The 19,350-nt window shown below is 43.1% G+C and overlaps 1 protein-coding gene across 1 annotated transcript; it reads right to left on the bottom strand.

Moving 5' to 3' along the window:
* Positions 1–1,834: 1,834 nt before the first annotated feature.
* Positions 1,835–18,716, bottom strand: LOC115587560 (zonadhesin-like). Its single transcript, XM_030427458.1, has 19 exons — positions 18,629–18,716; positions 17,070–17,138; positions 16,319–16,416; positions 15,116–15,343; positions 14,877–14,960; positions 14,579–14,684; positions 14,360–14,489; positions 13,889–14,132; positions 8,331–8,487; positions 6,318–6,405; positions 6,110–6,172; positions 5,731–5,933; positions 4,721–4,858; positions 4,059–4,243; positions 3,821–3,975; positions 3,425–3,670; positions 3,171–3,333; positions 2,907–2,999; positions 1,835–2,407 (listed from the first exon to the last, which is right to left on the bottom strand). The coding sequence occupies exons 2-18, from the start codon at positions 17,113–17,115 to the stop codon at positions 2,907–2,909; spliced, it is 2,427 nt and encodes an 808-aa protein (XP_030283318.1). The 5' UTR covers positions 17,116–17,138; positions 18,629–18,716; the 3' UTR covers positions 1,835–2,407.
* Positions 18,717–19,350: the final 634 nt, after the last annotated feature.

The following is a 19,350-nucleotide window of genomic DNA, read 5'->3' as shown; positions in this document are numbered from 1 at the left end:
TCACTGCCTGCAGCCAGAGTGGGCATGGTTTCACAGTGACAGACAGTCACAGAGCAGAGCACGACAGACAGACGTGATGGCTCTCTTGGTCATTACGGATTTAAAGCATCGTTTACAGATGGGCTTTGTGGTGTCCGTGGGCTTGCCCTTACTCTCAGCAACGTTAGCGAGATATTTCCATATTTCGCTCCGTGCGTCTGCTTTTTCAACAAGCCTAGGACGGTCAGCAGGAGCACTCACGCCACTTTCAGCTGACAGACATGCAGACTTGTTCAAAGAGTTCATAGAGCTGCAGGTTAGCGATAAATAACGTTAAATATCCCCACGGATCAAAGTCAAGCAAACTTTTTTCACCATCAGAGTTGCAGCAGGGGTAAAGCTAACTGTTTAACAATCCAATGTGGTTCCACACATGGTAACATGAACTTTACATGAACATGCGCTGGTGTTCACAAGTATGCTGAACAACAACACCACTTATGAATGATCTCTTTTAAGTCAGTCAGTACTGGTAATATAATCATAGCATGTACATTTTTGTCAGTAATTTATAATATATATATATTATTCAAAAATGGTCTGATTAAAGCACAGACCTCCACCAGGTCTGGGTCATTTGTGCTGAACTTTAGTGCACTAATGTAGTTTGCAGGCTAATAATCCAGGGTTTGAACTTTATCAAAATGAAATGCAAATTGCAAATTTCCCCTTTGTGGGACGAATAAAGCATTGTCTTATTATATGAATTGCCAGACTCACAGTTAATTTAATTAAAGTTCATTATTTTTATGCTGAATAACCTGAATCACCATTTGCTACATGTATTTACTATTTTGAACTAAATCATTTGGTTTGGCAGATTGCTGTGCATCCCAAACATTTTAAAAATTAAATAAAGGGCAGCACTCCCATGAAACTGTTTATTCTTATCACACTGACGCCCTGGCAAAATCATGTGGCACAAAATACAGACTTGAAACTTACTTTGCGCAAATCTTTGCTGTTCCTTCCACCTGGGCATCATGAAGGTTTGGTGATATGTTAGTTGTGATAACAGTGAAATCATTATCATAATCAAGCAGAAATAACTGTAAGGATGCAGCAGGAACATTTTTTAGAATACTTGTCCAGAATATTTTTTTAGTTAATTGTCAAAACATGCATAAACTGTTTGCACAACATTGTTAGCCTCTCTAGACTTAGTCAGAAGAGTACTTGCAAAAGACAGAAAAGCCCAGAAAAAGCCATCCTTTTCAACAAAACTAGGAGCATATTGGGACCAGGGCATGTGAGCGGAGCGCGGAGCGAGCGGGAAGTGGAGCATGCGAAATATAGTCGGAGCGCAGAGCGGGTTTTAATCCAAAGGCCAGAGCGATGGTTCCGTTTCGTTCCAGTTCCGCTCCAATACCGCTCTCCACGAGTCTAGGGCATGCACAAGTCCACACAGACTCACGTGTGCCTTCAAGGAGGTCATTCGTTGAGAGATGGAGTTTGTAAAAATATTTCGAAAAGCAAGCAGGCAGGCGCACCATCAGCCGGGGGGGAGCGTCCGTCCGTCCCCCGGCTCCTCATCGTCAGCCAGGGGACGGACGGACGGACGGACGAATGGACGCTCGTCACCGTCAGCCGGGGGGGGGGCGCTTTTTTTACGAGAAGACCGCGGCAGCCCACTAACACCCGCTATAAAGCAGCTAACATTGAAAATGAGTATAGCGGCGCAGCGCCGCTGTTCCACCGTCTGGGGAGAACCCTGCAGGTCACATAGTTGCAACGTCAGGAATTGCTCCCTCTTTTAAATTTGGCATGGAGCGAATGAAATTTTAGGTGAGCGGAGAGTGGTCTTTGAGCGGAGCTGTCTGGTATGACTTTGAGCGATGGAGCGAAGGAGCGAACACCCACGTAAGCGGGGAGCAGAAATTCTCGCTGCTCAGCTCCGCTCACATGCTCTGATTGTGACTGTCACTCTTCCTCTTATTGATAAGCATCATTACATACCCTTATTTAATCACCTTTGCATGTATGTTTTGTATATAATCTTTAAATCACAAAGAAATCCCCACATTCCACTGAAGCATACAGTACAACAGGTATTTTACAGTATTAATGTTTATGTGTTCACCTATCAGGTTTGGGCTCTTCCTCTCTGTCGGGCTCTCTGACAGTTAATGAACTTGCCTGTGTGAGACACTTAATCAAATCGGTACCTTTTCAATACTGCAGAAATCATGTTCACCATCCCAGGAAAAAAAAAACACAGATAACCATAACAAGACAAAACAAATTTAAGAAAAGAGAAAGATCTGTGTTTGTGCCATTGTTACAATTATGTTAGCAGAGATTCAGAACAATGATAACCGATGACAGATCTTCATCAGGATTTGCTGGTAGTCCACATCTCCATAGAAACCTAAGATAAACAAATCCAAGTAATGGTTAGTTGTTAATCCATATATAAAACAGATGTGTCTTCTCTAAAACGGCAGTGAAACACATATCTTGATTTCAATCATTTTTGGTGATCAGGAATTTGGCTGATATTTTATTGAGAACTCAGCGGATATTTGGTCAGTTTGTGTCTTTGTTTTGTATTGATTGTAATTTGTAATGACCCAAGAGCCTTTATAGGCATCTGAATCTGGATCTGGATGATGTAGCAATGTCACAGGTGAATGCAGTCAAGTAACCATTGGCTACCAATGCTGCATGTGGGCAGTAAGGGATGTGAGGCACATAGTTTAAAGTCCATTTGTGAGGTCAACGACATATACATCTTTGCTGGTATGGAGTACTCAAAAATCTATTAGCATATCTGAAAAATGCTTGTCACAAAGCTGAAAACAGGCCTTTTCTTTAGTTTGTGGGTTTTTGGCACTGATGCCATTAATAAGCGGGGGTGTTGCACTTACCTAATAAGTCCAGGCCATGCTGATGAAGGCAGGCTCTTCGTCCTCATATTTTGACATGACAGATCTGCTCCTTCTCACAGCCTGGCTGCACCTCTAGGATGCCAGTAGAAAATGGAGATTCAGTTTTAGATTTTGGTCAGCACAGATTTTTGAGGCCAAACAATGACCGGTGCACAATAAAAAATGTCTTGCCTATGTTATCAAATTTGATCATTTACCCTTTTATTTTTTATTTATGTGAGTATATTTAGGAAGTGGGCATACCGGTACACAGGTGTCCCCCTGCCTGACACACAGCACTAATCTGCAGTGCAAGTACACATCACCAGTGGTGCCGGAAAACTGGAACATGTTGAAAGAAAAGTAGTTGGACGTTCCCAACCCATTTCCCTCCACCTTCACCGTTTCGTCAGCAGGGTTAGGGCAGCTGCTCAAAAACAGCAAAGCAGACATGACTGGGACTGGCCAGCAACATAAAAGAATGCTTTAATCACCATGAACATCAACGTGTAACTCACCCCTTGATGATGAGGTCATATCTCAGGCTTCCACTTGGCGAAGGCTGATTGGTTGCCCAGCAAGAGTCAGTCACCACACGGACTATTGAGTCATCCAATCCACCTGTCTTCAGTTCCACCCAGACTTTCTGGTCTAGATCAATTTCAGTGCTTGACTGGATGGCTACCTTACGGTCAAAGTCGGTGTAAAGCTTCATGGTCAAATTGTAATTCCATTCTCCAGAAGTAATTTGCCGGTTCACAGAGCTGGAGAGCAAAGACATTTATCACTTGGTTTCCACTCACCCACGCCCTAAATATACAAGGATTCAGTCTACACTCAAATAAACAAGTCTCTTGCTTACAAAAAGGTGACTACACAGGAACTACATACAGTACTGTGTACCAGCAACACACCTGTCTTTAAGTTTGATGGCCAAGCTCTTGATATCAGGCTGACTGTAATAACAGGAGAAGTCAATGTGCACTGGGTCATGACGGTTGATTAGGCCAAAGAGGGAGCTGTTCCGTGTCATGATGGTGTTCTTGTAGATGATTTGGCTTTTGTTTGCCTAAATGGACACAGTCATTGTTACTGAACATTCAGGTGCACATACCAGTTTATTAATTCAGCTCAACAAAAGAGGGCACCCACCGTGAGCACTGCACCGCAATTGTGGCTATTGGAATCAAATGTCACCATGTGGGTTAGGTTGTCCATTTCTCCTTTACAGGCCGGGTCATTTAGGTGTAAGACAGAGTAGTCAATGCCTTTGTCCTCTAAGAGACAATTAGCCAGATTTATTGAAGCAGACTTCTGACTGCAGACCGTTGGTTCCCCTGAACACCCATAATAAGACATTGTATTAATTAAGCTATACATTACAGATAAGGAATACACACATAAATTCAAAAGTGAAAGTATCTTTAAAGGTTGTATTTTTATATCCTTTTTATCTTCATGCCAGACCCCTACATTTTGAATCAATTAAGTTAACATGCAAGTTCAATAAATATGTGTATGACAAATAGTCTGTAAAATCAAAAAAATAAAAGCTAGATTATATACAGACAAAGCTTAAAAATGGCTATTTAAAAAAATAAGTAATAAAAAATAAAATTAGGGGTAATTAATAAAAACAAAATTGGCCAAATGCTACTTTTAATAATGAATGAAAGTATGGGCCCAGTATCATCGTCTAATCTTCTGTATAATATATCTTTTATGGATAGTCCACTGTTATACCATATATCTGAAACAGCTTCTTTCAGCCTCTAATGAAATAGCAGTAATGACTTCTTTCATTGCTGACTCACCAAAAGTGCTTGTTGATCTGTACTTTGAGGCAAAAATGGCCCGACAGTGGCAGCGGGGTTTCCCACCCTTGCTCCGCTCTCCACAGAACTCATGGGCACTGCAGAACCTGTCCTGGCAGTAAGCCTTAAGGATCCTGGCTGCAAAAACACAAACACACACAGATAAAGAAACAGAGACCATTTTCATATGCATAAATACAAGTGGCTGATCAGAAGCCAAAATGCTCTAGTTCAATTATGATAAACTGGACAGTCTGTGAATGAATGCATTTACAATAAGTGCCAATCAAATACTTAACAATCATTTGATCGTACTGATACCTCTAAACTGCCTAAAATCAATACATGACTCAATTAATAAATATGTATCTAAATGGATCATACGTTTTTTTTAACTTTTACAGTTATATTGATCTACTTATTAGGTTATTTGTTTGTTTGTTTCATAAGTTTTTTTGCCCACCAGGACAATAGCATGCTTAGGTATTTACTAATGAAGCCGTCCTAACAGAACCTTTCATTTTGAGTCTAAAATTGTTTTCCAGTTCTATTTATTCAAAACAATACTGAACTGTATAATTTTAACATCTGTAAATACTTCAACTTGTCTGTGTTGGTCTAATGGCATGTTTGGAGGATGTTTTGTCGAGATGATCACTTTAAAGAAATATTTTATTTAGACTGTAGAGATTACACATCAAGATATATTGTTTTAGCCATATTACACAAGATCAGTTCACACTGCAAAGAAACCCTTTTTTACCAACATGTAAATAAAGCTGGCATTCGAGAAAAACTGGCTGTTATCATAAAGGACAGATTTCTCTTGTCCTTTTTAAAGGAAAAAAATGACTTGAATTTAGGATATAAAGTCACTGTTAAACATCTACAGGTTGCTCAAAAACAGTTGTCTTAAAACAAAGCTGTGTTATTATTAAACAAAATTCAGGAGTTCATTTCCTATCAGGTAATATCAAAACATAACCAAGGATGCTGAAAAACAGCCTTACAGCAACCGATCTTTGACCTCCAGCTCTCCACTGTGACATTGCCGAGGTAGCTACAGACCCTAGCATAGGCCTCCAGGAACTGGCACTTCAGACCATCCACTGCAGGGTATTTGCACAAAGTGCGTGTGCAGGCAGTAACAAAAGGCTCTGGGTTGATGTGCTTGTTGCAAGCAGTGAAGGGAGTCTGCTTCAGGATATTACACCTGTTCAAGTCAAAATGTGACAAGAGGGTTCAAGCATTAAGGTCAGTAAGACACAAGTTTACTAGAATAAACAGGATTATGAGGGTTTTAGATGTCCACAATGGGTGTAAGTGACTGCCGCATGATAAATGTGGTGAAGCATGCCATAGAGGTTTATTGATTTAAAGAGAGTTTACCATTCAGTTGTGGCATTGCAGTTGATTGTACTGTCATCAGCATCACTGTACTGTATCCCACAGCTGTGGGGAAACAAACAGCAAAAGATCAAAGACTGGCCAACAACATCATGCTAACACTACAGGATAGAGACTGTCGCACGCATGTTCCAAAACCATTTAATCAAAAAAGAAAGGTGGTTGCTAGTAAGTGTTGGTGAGGTCTTACCCAGCGGCAGAGTGTTTAGAGATCTTCTCCTCACTAAGGGACCTGCTGGAATCGCCACATAAACCATGTATCAGTGCTCCTCCTGGTCCTGGTCAGTTTTAGGAAATAACGCTTGACAGATTAATTAACTTTTAAAGTGGACATGCACAAGAGCACAGTGAAGGACAGTTGGTATTCACACATTATAAGCAACAGAAGATAGTAAAAATAAACGTTTAACTTTAATGATTAGGGTTAGGGTGACCAGGACTATGAGTCAAGGGATGAGAAGACATGGCAGCTGGGGACATAAAAGGCACAAAGCAGCAGAGAAGTTAGAGACTTGGGCATCAGCAGAGTGAAAACGGTACGTAGAACAGAAAGATTTTAACATATCTGTGAATTAAGTATATACTTGGCCCAAACCAGAGGTGGTTGTGAGAAGACAACCAAGACTGTTCTGTAAGTTTGATTAAATCTATGTTGAGATTCAATGAAATCTGTTTAAGGTTTGTTATTGAGGCAATTATGCTGATCTTAGTTCTGTAAAAGAGGTGTATGGTTGTATTTTTCTGTTTTTTTAATGAAAATAGGTATAAAAATATTTTTTGTGAGTTTATGTCATTAACTTGCTAGACCAAGTAGCAAATGATGTGAATTTACATCTCCATTCTGAAACTATGGGGGTCTATACTAATAAAATATCGCCTCTTGAGGTACAAAGTGGAAATATGAGACATGGTGGACTTCAGTTGACATCTCTGCAACATAGTACATATAAATCGTTGACATGACGTCGACACTGTTGTTTCATCACAACCATTTTTAAATGTTTTAAACTAAAATTCAGGCCATATCTTACAAATGCCCTTTTAAATGGAACACACTGGGAATTGCACTTCAGCAATATTTTTTTTATTCCCCCATTTTATTATTATACAAAGTTACAAGATAAATTTAATGTCAATGTTTTTAAAACACAAAGATTTAAAATCTATTTTAGATAAAGGATTAAGAGTCCTTTGTGCCATATCTATTTTGGATAAAGGAGTGTTGATGATGAATTGAGGACTCTCACTGCCTGGAGAATGAAGCTGCTCTGTAGTCTGGTGGTACAGCAGCAGATACTTCTGTATCTGTTGTCAGATGGCAGCAGGGTGAATTTAGACTGTGTCTGGGTGGGTGTTGTCTTTTAGTATCTTTCGGCTCTGTGCAAGCATTTCATTTCACTGATGTCACTGATGCTTGGTAGATGGTACCAGTGATGTTCTGGGTGGTTTCAATCAGCCGCTGTAGAGCCTTCCTGTCCTGGGCCATGATAAACCATGTCAGTTTGTGATGCTTTCTAGTGCTCCTCTGTAAAAGTTTATCCGGATCTTGCTCCAGAATTTAGGCTTCCCTTCACTTAAGAAATTGAGCCTTTTCTGATCTTTTTCAACCAGGGTTGCGATGTGTTATGACGAATAAAGGTTCTGAGTGATGATGTAGACAGAGCTGTGCTTTTATATTTTTAAATTATCTGATGACTCTGGTCAGTGTTATGTTGATTGTTAATTGTATCAGATCAATGCCAGATTTGGTGGTTTTGCCAAATAATACCCTATAATTGAGTTAAATTTACAGGTGATATTTTTTTTATTAGATGAAACATGAACATCCATGATTGGGAGTTGCTGTGTGGAAATGTGTGTTTTGACTGTGCGTGCAAGTAAAGAATGTGCTTGACAGACAGCTCTCTAATCCTCTTGTAAAGGTTGTTTAAGCCATTAAGACTGGAGTAATCGGACACCACACCAGTCCCCAGCATATCTCTGCTCACTTTGAACATGAGCTGAGGCCTAATCAGCCAGAATGACTGAAAACACCTGTGTGGGTGTTCAGGCCCTTTGATGTCTTCTCTGCCTTATCTGCAACAGAGAAAGCTGCCCCTCTAACTGGCATTACTCTATAAAACATGTTGAGTAATATATGAAAGGGGGATCAACAATTTCATACCAGCTCATTGATCACATTTAGGCTTTAATTTGTGTGTACCTCTCATGTGGATTTGTGCAGTGTTGCCATCAAAGTAGACAGACAGTGTGTGGTTGGAGGCTGATATCTTAGCAGTAAATCCCATCTCGTCCCTTGAGAGCTCCACATCGTGGAATACTTGATCTGTGTTGTTGAGTGTCAGCTCTTTGTCGTTGAGCTTAATCACAGCAGAGGAGCAAAGTGACAAAGGACACAATTTCTCAAACATTACAAATACACAAAGACACCGTTCTCAGTTGAGGTAAATATCGTATGGTTACACTGTAACCTTGGTTCTCTGAGTGAAGAGACTATCTCTCCACTCCGTTACATATTCCATATGTATGGGGCATGACCCCCGCTGCTTGTCAGGGCACTTGGATATTTCTTTAAGACACACCGGCTTGCCCGGCCACGCCCCATTGCGTAGCTATAAAGCACCTGCGCCGGCGTGTAATCACTGATAGTTTGAGCGAAACGTGTCTCCGAGTGGCCTAGGGGCTGGAGAGATAGTCTCTTCACTCAAAGAACCACGGTTACAATGTAACCATACGTTCTCTATCGTCTTGAGACTATCTCTCCACTCCGTTACATATTCCATATGTATGGGGTAGATCTTTAAGACACCCCGTGAGGAGACGGTGCAACCCACAATCCCATGTGCAACAAACGAACTATTTACAAATGTACACTATATACAACTCCCCGGGGTGGGCCCTGCAAGGCGCTAGTGCCGGCCATGGGAGGGAAAGGGCTGCCAGGGAAGCTCGCAAGACGCAAGACTGACCCAAGGGGGACAGGCAAGGGCCCCGCAAGACGCAAAGGCCAGCCTGTTCACGGAGCAGCCGCACGATCAGCCCGCAAGATGCAAGGCTGAGGGGGAGACAAAATGCCTACCGTCCGGCCACGCCCAGCACACACTCCCCAAAGGAGGGGCTGGCGGCCACATTCAACTGGTAGAACCTAGTGAAGGTTGACTGAGACGACCATGTGGCGGCGGAGCATATGGAAGCAAGGGAAGCCCCCCGCCACAAGGCCCATGAGGCAGCCACACCCCGAGTGGAGTGTGCCCGGACCCCTGGTGGAACAGGCGCACCCACCAGCACATAAGCCTGTCGGATCGTGTCCACAACCCAGTGCGACAGCCTGGATTTTGACAGAGGCCTGCCCAAACGCCCATGGTCATAACATACAAAAAGCTGGTCGGACTTCCGGACCGCCTGAGTACGCCGAATGTACGCCGTCAAGGCCCTGACCGGGCATAGTGCGGACTGGCTCTGCTCAACCTCCTCGCCAGCGCTAGGCGAGGAGAGAGACCGGAGCTCGATCGACTGAGCCAGGTGGAACTCCGTCAGGACCTTAGGCAGGAAGGCAGGGTTGGGGCGGAGAACCACACTCGAGCCATCAGTTGACCAGAGCCTGCAGCTGGAAGAGGGTGAGGCAAGTCCTGAAAGCCTGCTGCCTCTCCAGGGTCAGGGCAACAGTCGCACTCCTCGAGTCCAGGACCATGCCCAGGAAGGTGGTCACCTGGGAAGGCTCGAGCCTGCTCTTCTTGTAGTTCAGGCGCAGACCTAGGCCCTGAACGTGGTTCAACAGCCGGGCTACGTGGTGGCGGCACTGCTCCTCCGAGACTGCACAGACCAGCCAGTCGTCGAGGTAGTTCAGGATCCTGATCCCTCCCTGCCTCAGGGGGGAGAGGGCCGCATCCAAATCCGAACCGCAGGAACCGCCAGTGACCCCTCCAGATGGGTATCTGGAAATACGCATCTTTGAGGTCTATGGTGGCAAACCAGTCTCCTGCAGTGACTGCCTGTCTCACCCTGGGGACTGTCAGGAACCGGCATCGCAGGGGCCGGAGATACCTGTTGAGCCCCCTGAGGTCTAGAATTGGGCGGAGCCCCCCGTCTCTCATCGGGGCCAAAAAATAGCGGGAGAAGAACCCGGCCTGGTGATCTCCGGAGGGCACCTCCCTTATAGCTTCCTTCTCCAGGAGGGTGGACAGCTCCGCCTGCAAGACTGCTCTCTGTTGAGGATCGCCCACTGTTGTAAAGGTGGGTGTCCTTGTTACTGGTGGCCGGCGTAGAAACTGGATACGGTATCCGCGGGTCATGGTTGAGACCACCCACGGGTCTGCCCCCAGGGCCGACCAGGCCGTCCTCCCGACAGCCACCGGGCCCCCAGCTGGGGCCCGTTGGCTGTCAGGAGGGCGGGGGGCGCCTGGAGGAACTCTGAGCCTTAGCACGTGGTCCTCTCCCTCTGCCCTGTCTGCGGTACCTGCGCTGCCGGGAAGCCTCCAACTGGAGTCCAAGGTCCCCTTGACCCCATGTCGAGGCTTCTGGTGCCGGCTGAGGCCGAGGCGGTCTTGGCCTCCCAGGGCCCGTGGCGCACCTGGCCAGACCACCTGAGACCTCCTTCGCAAAGCGACGGCTCTCCTGAGCCTGCTGTATCAAGGCCGTAGCGTGGGGCCCAAACATTGCGGTGGGTTCCACCGGCACCTTAAGCAGGCAGTCTCTATCCCCCTGCTGAAGCTGGGACTGCGACAGCCACAAGTGGCGCCTGGCCACCCAGAAGGAAGCTAAGGCACAGCCTGCTGCCTCAGCCTGCTCCTTCATCACTGAGGAGAGGCATGAGGAGGCCAGCCGCAGCTCCTCGCCTACACTGGTGTCCGCCTGACTGCACCGCCATAGCCTTATGTAGCTTAGCGAGCAGACTATCCATAACCCTGCAGTTCTTGCTAGAGCAGGTGGCATTACCGAGGATGGAGCTGGAGGGAGAAACTAGTGGAGTGAGGGTTCGGTCCACTGCGGGAAGTAGCCCACAAGCAATCTGGTCCCTGTCATGCACGTTGGAGAAACGGCGACATGCCGCAGACCACTTGTGGGTAGCAGCTGGAGACTGGAAACTGCTGACACAGCAGCTTTTTGAAGTCAGGTAGGAGGGGCACCTGGGTTGATGCAGGGCGCACCTCCGTACCCTCCTCGAACCTAGAAGATGTGGCCCCAGGGTTCTCAGGGAGGGCAACGCCCAAAACCCTGGAAGCCCTGTTAATCACCTCCTCAAACCGGTGGGCCAACTCCCCTCTTGTCACCTCGCCCACTGTGTGCTGTGCACAAGAGAGGTCATTGTCATCGGAGGAAAAGACGGTTTCCACATCCACGTCCTCCTCCTCGGCTTCTTCTTCCTCCCTGCCTGACCCCGAAGCCGGGGGCGGGAAAGAGCTAAGCGGAGGCCGGACCACCATAGGCTGAAGAGGCGGCAACGGAGCCTGCCAGGCTCCTAGATACTCCCTCCTCCCCTCCGAGGCTGTCGCCATTCTCCCAATTTTCTGTCTCGGCCCCTCAGAAACATGGGAGCCTGTACGCTTTGCAGCAAAAAAGCGACAGCGAGCCTCCCTAGTACGTGCAGGCAGAATAAAACAATCCATGCACGACTGAGGATTTTCCTTAGAGACCAGAGCATGCTCATGTCCCAAACACAGCACGCAGTTATCATGCCCATCCTCTAGGGGCATGGCCACCCCGCAGCCCACACAGCAATGTCCCTCCTGGTCTGCCATACTGCCAGGGGCCGGAAACCGGAAGTGCTTCGCCACTTCCTGTTTACCTGCTAGCCGGTAGCACCGCAGCTCTCTTGCTTGTTATTTGCTTTTTGAGTGTACTCTGCGTGCCGGCCGCTGTGAGGGCCGTACTCGTTCACGAGGGGATGTGGGGAGAGTGCTTGAACTGGGAGAGACGTTCGCCGCCGAGCGCATCAGCCCGCGAGCCGCGGGCAATGCGCCGGGGAGAGGACGCCGCCGAGGCCGGGAGCCAGAGACCCCCGGCTCCCTGACCAGGTGCGCGATGTGTACCCCACTAGCGCAACAGCTCACAAGCCGCGAGCAATACGCCGGAGAGGGGACACTAACAGTACTCAGCGCGTATCCCCCGAGTGCGTTAGCTCACGAGCCGCGAGCAATGCGCCGGGGAGCGGGAGAGTGCTTGAACTGAGAGAGACGTTCGCCGCCGAGCGCATCAGCCCGCGTGCCGCAGGCAATACGCCAGGGAGAGGACGCCGCCAAGGCCGGGGGCCGGAGACCTCCGGTTGGCCCAGACCAGATGCACGATGTGTAATAACCCCACCGAGCGCGTCAGCTCACGAGCCGCGAGCAATACGCCGGGAAGCCCACAGCCACCACTGCCGGGAGCCAGAGGGCCTCCGGCTCGACCAGGCAGGATGATGGCTCCGCTGAGAGAGGACAGAAAGAGTTCTGCACAGCAATCCAGGGAGGCTGCCAGAGACAGACGCCCCGACTTACTCTGGTAAGCGGATACACAGCTGTACAGTCTCCTCTCTTTCCCTACTTTTCTTTCTCTTTTTTGTTTTTTGTTTTCTGTAGATTGTGTGACACTGCACCCTGACGCACAAGTGGAGATCAAACAATCAGTGATTACACGCCGGCGCAGGTGCTTTATAGCTACGCAATGGGGCGTGGCCGGGCAAGCCGGTGTGTCTTAAAGAAATATCCAAGTGCCCTGACAAGCAGCGGGGGTCATGCCCCATACATATGGAATATGTAACGGAGTGGAGAGATAATCTCAAGACGATAGAGAACAACAAATGCCTTTCAGAGCTGTCCCTATATTTTTGACATAACTGAAGTTTCATATCAAAGAGTACTGTGGTCTGCATTCTAGTAGTTGAACATAAGAAACACACTACTTTACTTTTTATGTTTATAATTATTATGTGGTACTACAAATATTATATAACTACTAGATGATGTAATAGGGTGTGGGGAACATTTGGAAATTAATTGTTGGAAATAAATTTGCACAGTTAATGTGCATTTCCAATAATGTCTTATGTCCTTTGTTTCCTGCCATAGCATGAACTCAGTCTGATTTGTCTTTTCTCTCTAATAAAGTATTCATATATAAGACAATATCGGTTTTCCTTGCAACAGTTCTAGGTTTTGTTCTTATGGTTTGGAACAGTTACCTCACTGCACTGCACTGACTTAATTCTTAAACTCTAACTTACAGGCTGGACATACTGGATCTCTGTGTCCCACATAGCAGCTGTGTTGCTGTGCTGCACATTTTCAGAAATATGGAAAAAAATTAGCAAATGTTTTTGTCTTTGATATGTGTTGCATAATGGTAGGCAGGACCACAACAAGTGTAGCCTAGAGGCCAGCCCAGTCGGCATAATAAAATGTTGGCGGTTAATGTTTTGCAAACCATGGATATGCATTTGTAGATGTCTTATGTCTCATATTTACATTTTTACTGAGAAACTTACCAAGCCAGTGACAACATGATATTTTTCCTAACCCTAACTGAGGCATTTGTGCCTAAACTTTACCAGACCATAAGCGCTGCATTCACAACATGAAATTAAAATTTGAACCTAATAAAATGAGAAGTTGCAACATAAAGAAATGTAATGTTTGAAAATATTGGTTTGCAGAAAAGTATCAAGATTTACAGTGGCAATGCAACCATGATGAGATAGAAAACGTGGACATTTTCTGAATGTAACTACACACTACATGACACACAAACACATTACAAGAGCAACTGTGGCAGTAGGGAATGTACCTGAACTCTGCCGCCTTGTTCTAGCGAAATCTGAACACCCGCACTGTCCAGCTGCAGTATCACACGGTCCAAAAAACTCACATCTTTACGGCGTCTTTCCTGGAAAACCCCCAGCACTTGGAGGCCTGGAATTGACAAGGGCCTCATAAGAGTGTAACCGCACCTGTCCGGGACAGAGTGGACTCTGCCTATGAAGTCAATTACAGTGGAGCCTGTCACAGTGCACATGGTGTTTAATATGCAACTGAAGGAGGTAGGGAGAGATAGACAGAAAACAGGAAATAACACCATTAGTGGATATTAAAGACTGAACAGGACACAATTTAAAAGATACATATTTAGGAATTAGTGAGGTTGTAAACTTACTGGGTTTCACTTTAAAACAAAAAATAACTGTGCCACCCAACATCATAGTTGAAAATTGTGTTTATTCTGTCATGTTTCCTTTAAATTATTATTTCAAATTTATACCTGCCATTCCCTTGGCAATGCTCCATGGGACCACAATCGCTGACAGCAGTAGCAACTCCGCTCACATCGCAGGTAACAGTAGAGCAGATGTTTGGGTCTCTTACTGTTGTATTTGTCTTATAAACAACACCTAAGAGGTTGGACAATTGTATGTAGGTAGTTCATATTGTAACCCAATTAAATATCAGTTACCTTCTAGAAAACACTAGATTTACTCACCTGAGAGTCTGCATCCACTCATGTCTGTGATGACACCCTTATTGGTTTGAGCTGTTTGGAATTTCTGTTTAGACACTGTAAGGCCATTTACTTGTGAATCTGCCTCCTAGAAAGTGCCAAAAATAGTCACTGTCTAACTAATTATTTAATAGGACAATATTAAGACAAATAAAATAGGACTCTGGAAAACACAAAACTGAGCTAAAGCTAAATATTTTGTTTTAAAAACTATATGTCATTGATAATCTTTATACTATTCATATGTTTTGTTTGTTTTGTTTTGTGTAACTATACTTACAACATCAACATTTGTATATGCAGAATATGTCTTGATTGCCAGAATTGCTTGTGTACCAAAATTGCCAAGTTCTACTTGTTCAATCTGGAAACAGAAAAAAGACAAGATGCAGAGACTACCAAGAAACGATGTACTTCTTAGAAAAGGCAATGATTTGAAATATTTAAACAATAATTTAATTATAAAATAAAAACAAAAAACTGATGCTAAAAAACAGACAGTCATTGAAAAACACGCACTTCAGACTGTTGACTGTCTTTTAAAGGTATTATGTTGACACATTTCCCAGCATTCTTGAGGTTTGGCAGAAGTTTATGAACTCCAGATCCAGTAGGTATTTCTTTTGTCAGTACTGCCAGGTCGCCTCTGTCAGCTGTTCCTCCAGACATCACAATACAGTCATTTTTGATTCCAGGTTTATATAAGCCATTGAAGCAAACTGCAAATCTGTCAGCGCTGAAGGCCACCTGTTTAAATATCACAAAGGAGACAAAACCAACTAATCGATAAATGTAACCAGAAAAGTTTTGATTTAAAAAGGTTTATTATTTTAAATGATTCATTTATTACAGTTTAAGCTCATGTTGTTTGTATGTATGTATACAAATATTATATGATATTTCAAATTGTGTAACATGACTGAAGATGTTTTTGTCCTTTTTTGAAAGCTTTATTCTGGCATGAGAACATGGATGTTTTTAGGCAGTATAGTAAGTACTCAAAAGTCATACTTGAGAAAAAGTGAAGTTATCATGTTAAAATATGAATAGTACTGGAGTCAAAGTCTTCAGATATCTGATATTGAATGTACCTAAGTACGAGTAAAAGTACATTTTACATACATGTATATACTGTATACGACCGGTTAACCAGATATTTGACATGTATCTGTTCTTTTTTGTCTGAATATCTGAATATTAAATCAAATGTTATGACTGTTGTCACCTGCTCTGACTTGATTTTACCCCATGGATATGCAAATCACTGCGGACTAAAAGAGACACATCTTGGTCACATTTTGGGACTCCTGACTCAGGGAAACAAGAATAGGTCGACGGATCAAATGCACTTACATATCTGAGATTTTTTCCACTTAAGTTTTTTAACTCTTACTTGAGAACATGTTAGTAAATGTGTTACTTAATTTTTGTTGCAATACATTTTGGTAATCATATGAACTCATAATTAGATATTTATCATTTCTCTACCACACAAGTTCATTCTTTGCATGATACAGTTGAAATGTGTCTATGGTATTTATTATGCAAGTCATTTTTACTGAAATGTTGTCAATCATATTTTAATATCATTCAGTCCTCTTATTCTGGTCCTGATGTTTATTATCCTGCAGACATGGTCTACGCTGAAGGTGGAAGCAAAGGACAATGACATGACAGCAGGTTGAAAGACATGCATGTATCATGAGAGCTTATACAACTCACATAAATTTTGTCATACTTCTGTCCGTAATAGGTGATGGGGCACGAGGTGATGTTCATCTCCCCAGAACTGGTAAACGTCTGGTTTGTTGCAGCAGTACCTGAAGTTATGAAGACACATGCTCTGTGCAACATATTTGGTCCAACATCAATAAATCAAGACCACAGAATCCAAAGGGAGGAGGCTGACATGTTAATATTTCAGATAGTAGATGAAATTCTGTCTTATACAGTTCTTAGTGAGATTGCCAGCTACTCACATAATGTAACACTATTCTGTGTCAAGTTAACATTGTATCTAGGTTTATTTTTTGCTATATGCATTAAAGACGCTATAATCTGAAAACAGGAAAGGTACTTAGTCCAAACACATTATCTATTTGAAAACTACAAGGATCCAATAAAGGACCAATCAAGTTCTGCCTATTTACCATGTAGCTTCACTACATTGTGATTAAGTCTAATGGAAGTGTTTCACATTTAGGCAATTGCACTTTATTGTGAGAGTTAGATGAGGAAAATATACCAGGCTGACTCTAGCCATAATATATTGCTAGAGTCAGCAGTTGAAACAAGGTGAAACAGTTGTCCAGGCGCCCTCCAAAGACAAAAAAAACAGCAAGTTGAATTTTCTGAAAGTTGAATCTGCCAGACAATTTATTTACAGGGGACAGTGGCTTCCTGGAGCCCATACTGGTGACCTGATGTAGTGTCATCTCCCCATCTCTGTGTTTGAGTTGTGAGGCCATCTTACCTGACACCAAGATAAGTGCAGCCAGGTAAAGTACACAGTAGAACATGTTGGCAGTCCGGCGACAGGGACCTGAAACACAGTCACAGTAGTCACAAACTACCAACCTGAAAATTAACTTTGTAAAAACAATGAATTGTTTAAATATTCTCTATTAAAATGTAATGGTAATATTTGAATTTGAAAGTTTCTTCCTTTTAATGACCCTTCCTCTCCAAAAAATATAAATACATGCATTTTGAAAGGGAAAGAATGGATGAATATGTCAAGGTTACACAGTCAATTTACTGTCATTTTTTAAAACAAGGGTTCAAAACGTATATATTTTTACCTGAAGATTAAAATATATAGATTTCCATTATGAATAAATAAATGCAGTCACACAGATACTTGGTCGTTATTGATGACCCATGTACCCCCTTCAACTCTGTTGCAACTTTAATGCTTAACAGAGATAAAATATTTCACTGTAGATGAAAGCTCGACTGTCACAATGTCCACATCTGTCCTGTTTTGGATTATTGTTCCTGCCTGTCTCTCCCTTTACGTCTCTTACCTCCACCCATTTGATCATCACACATCACCACACTGGTTAAAAAAGCAGTAAAAAGGCTCTGCTTCCTACAGAAATTAAGAAAAGCTAAATTCTGGTCAACTTTTACAGACAAGAAACATGGCACAGGACAAGAAGGCTCTATAGTAGCTTATTAAAACCACCCAGAACATCCCTGGTACCATCCACAGAGCATCAATAATATCACTCACCCCAGCCACTGTCTGTTCACCCTGCTGCCATCTGGAAAAACATGGAGGTCTCTGCTGCCATACCACCAGACTACAGAGCAGCTACTTTCCCCAGGCTGTGAGACTCTCCAGTTTATCACCAACACTCCTTTACTACCTCCTTTAATCCCTACTCAATAAATATATGTGGTAACCTTCTAAAAGTTAGTCAAAACATCATACTGACACTGTATGTTTTTGAAGAAATATATAGCTTGTTGTCTGTAATTTTCCAAACCAACACTGTGCATATGTTGACATTTAATGAGCCTTCATCATTCATTATTAAAGTAATGTGAAAGCAGTTCAAAGGGGCCAATGTTTCCATCAGATGCCTAAACGTTCATTTCAGAATACAGTTTATGTCACAAAATGAGAAATCAGCTCCTTTACACTGTAGACTCTTCTGGAATTAATTCAAAAGTCATGTTTCGATGAAGCTCACTCAATTAAAATTGGTTTTACGTTTTAATTATAACAAAGAATTTCTCTCTCTCCTGTATACAAATGTAAAATTGACTTTTTCTGAGGGAATTGCATGTCAGAAAATTTTACCTGCAGTGTGGCAAAAAATCTAAACAAACATGCAGTTGTATTTTCTGGTCTCTGTAACTGCTTTTGTTTTTGTTTTTTTGTTTATTTATTCATATCATTCAATTTTTTTTTTGAATTTACCACAAGACTTTTGTCTTTTTTATATCCAGCTGTACAAAAAGTTGTCTGAATAATTTTTAAAATGTACAGACAAAAGATTAGCAAACATTTCCAGGTTTTCTTACCCTCTAGAAGAATTATTGGAGACCAGGGATGCCAAGCAGCTTTGTGTTTGAGGAGAATATAACTGGATGCGTCAGCACTCTGACTTATTTGTCCACCTTCTCTCTCTGTGTCCTTGTCCCCTGACTCTGTCTTTATACGTGTCCTTAAACTTGTTTACTCCCCAGCAGAATGAAGAAATTCTCACAGATTCTTTCGTTGTTGCAAAGTAGCTTCTGTCAGGGGACATTCCAGTCAACAAATACTCTGCAATTAAGTGACAGCTGCTGATGCAGGATGTGAGTACAACTTGACAATGTCAGGTGCCTAATTACTGCCATTATGAGATACAATACACTTTGAAAAAGCAAAATGCAATTAGCTTAGTTATTTAGCATGTGTGAGAATCTAAACTAAACTCTTTTATGTCACTCATCATAAAGAAAAAGAGCTTGAAGTGGCCAATATTTAATGTAAGTCTTAAAACATGTAATGTATAATACAGCATATATTATATAGTACTGTATGAAAACAGTACTGGCATGGCCTTCATGTAAAGATCTACCAACATTTTAATTAGTATGTATAGATACTGTTTGGGTTTAAGGTCAAATGAGTCATCATTTGTTTGGCTCTGAATAGAGAGTCTCTGTTGCGTCTATATTTACTTTTTAAAAACACATTTCGTGTGAGTGTTCAATAACTGGTTGGACATGGTATGTCAATCAAACTGCCCAACACAAAA

The sequence above is a fragment of the Sparus aurata genome, chromosome 9 (assembly GCF_900880675.1).
Source record: "Sparus aurata chromosome 9, fSpaAur1.1, whole genome shotgun sequence".
In the NCBI taxonomy this organism is placed as follows: domain Eukaryota; kingdom Metazoa; phylum Chordata; class Actinopteri; order Spariformes; family Sparidae; genus Sparus; species Sparus aurata.
Note: the sequence above shows the minus strand (reverse complement) of the source record. Positions and strands in the feature narration are given on the sequence as shown.